Here is a 749-nt window from a genome sequence, read left to right as displayed (position 1 = left end):
GACGAAGCCGGCGATGCCGGAGTACGGCTGGTTGTGGTGTTTCTCATGCGGCAGCTTCTCGAGCGGCGGCAGGTACGGCACCGGGTCCCGCGGCGCGAACAGCGCCAGCAGGTTCGGCGGGACCTCGAACTCGCGGACGAAGCCGGCGATGCCGGAGTACGGCTGGTTGTGGTGTTTCTCATGCGGCAGCTTCTCGAGCGGCGGCAGGTACGGCACCGGGTCCCGCGGCGCGAACAGCGCCAGCAGGTTCGGCGGCAGGAACTGGGTCATGGTGGGAGCCGGGATCAAAACCCCGCTGTCCCCTCCGGGTTACTCGGCCTGTGAGAGTGAGTGGAGGGGGTTAACTCGTTAACTTATCACTCTAACTAATTTAACCAACGCCACCAGGCCTCGCGCGCGCCGAGAGAGCGAGGAAAAAACAAAATGGCTGCTGTGCCTCTTCACATTCCTCCTGTATCTTTGGGCGCCCCCGCCTTGGAAAATACGTTGAAAATTACAACTCCAACCATTCATACTAATTGCGCCTGGTGTGATTTTATATGTTCATCCCTTTCTCTCTCGATGGGACCTTCCCTTCCTATGTTTTTCTCCATTTTCCTTTAGGAACTATTTACATTGCGGCAGGACACTACCCACCCTTTATTTCAAAATAACGATCACACCCGGGTGATGGGCGGGGCTCCCGCCCCGACGGGGGCCCACCTCTAACCTCTAGCCTCTTTAGATTGGTTGCTGGCAGTCTCAGTTAC

At 57.7% G+C, this 749-nt stretch overlaps 1 protein-coding gene across 1 annotated transcript in view; it reads right to left on the bottom strand.

Moving 5' to 3' along the window:
• Nucleotides 1–434, bottom strand: part of snrnp70 (small nuclear ribonucleoprotein 70 (U1)) — a 28,753-nt gene extending 28,319 nt beyond the window's left edge. Inside the window, exon 1 of the mRNA XM_043679620.1 lies at nt 124–434. Coding sequence (XP_043535555.1) covers nt 124–270 — 147 coding nt within the window. The 5' untranslated portion in view covers nt 271–434. The remainder of the gene's footprint in view (nt 1–123) is intronic.
• Between the last annotated feature and the right edge of the window lie 315 nt (nt 435–749).

The sequence above is a fragment of the Chiloscyllium plagiosum genome, chromosome 39 (assembly GCF_004010195.1).
Source record: "Chiloscyllium plagiosum isolate BGI_BamShark_2017 chromosome 39, ASM401019v2, whole genome shotgun sequence".
Classification (NCBI taxonomy): domain Eukaryota; kingdom Metazoa; phylum Chordata; class Chondrichthyes; order Orectolobiformes; family Hemiscylliidae; genus Chiloscyllium; species Chiloscyllium plagiosum.
Note: the sequence above shows the minus strand (reverse complement) of the source record. Positions and strands in the feature narration are given on the sequence as shown.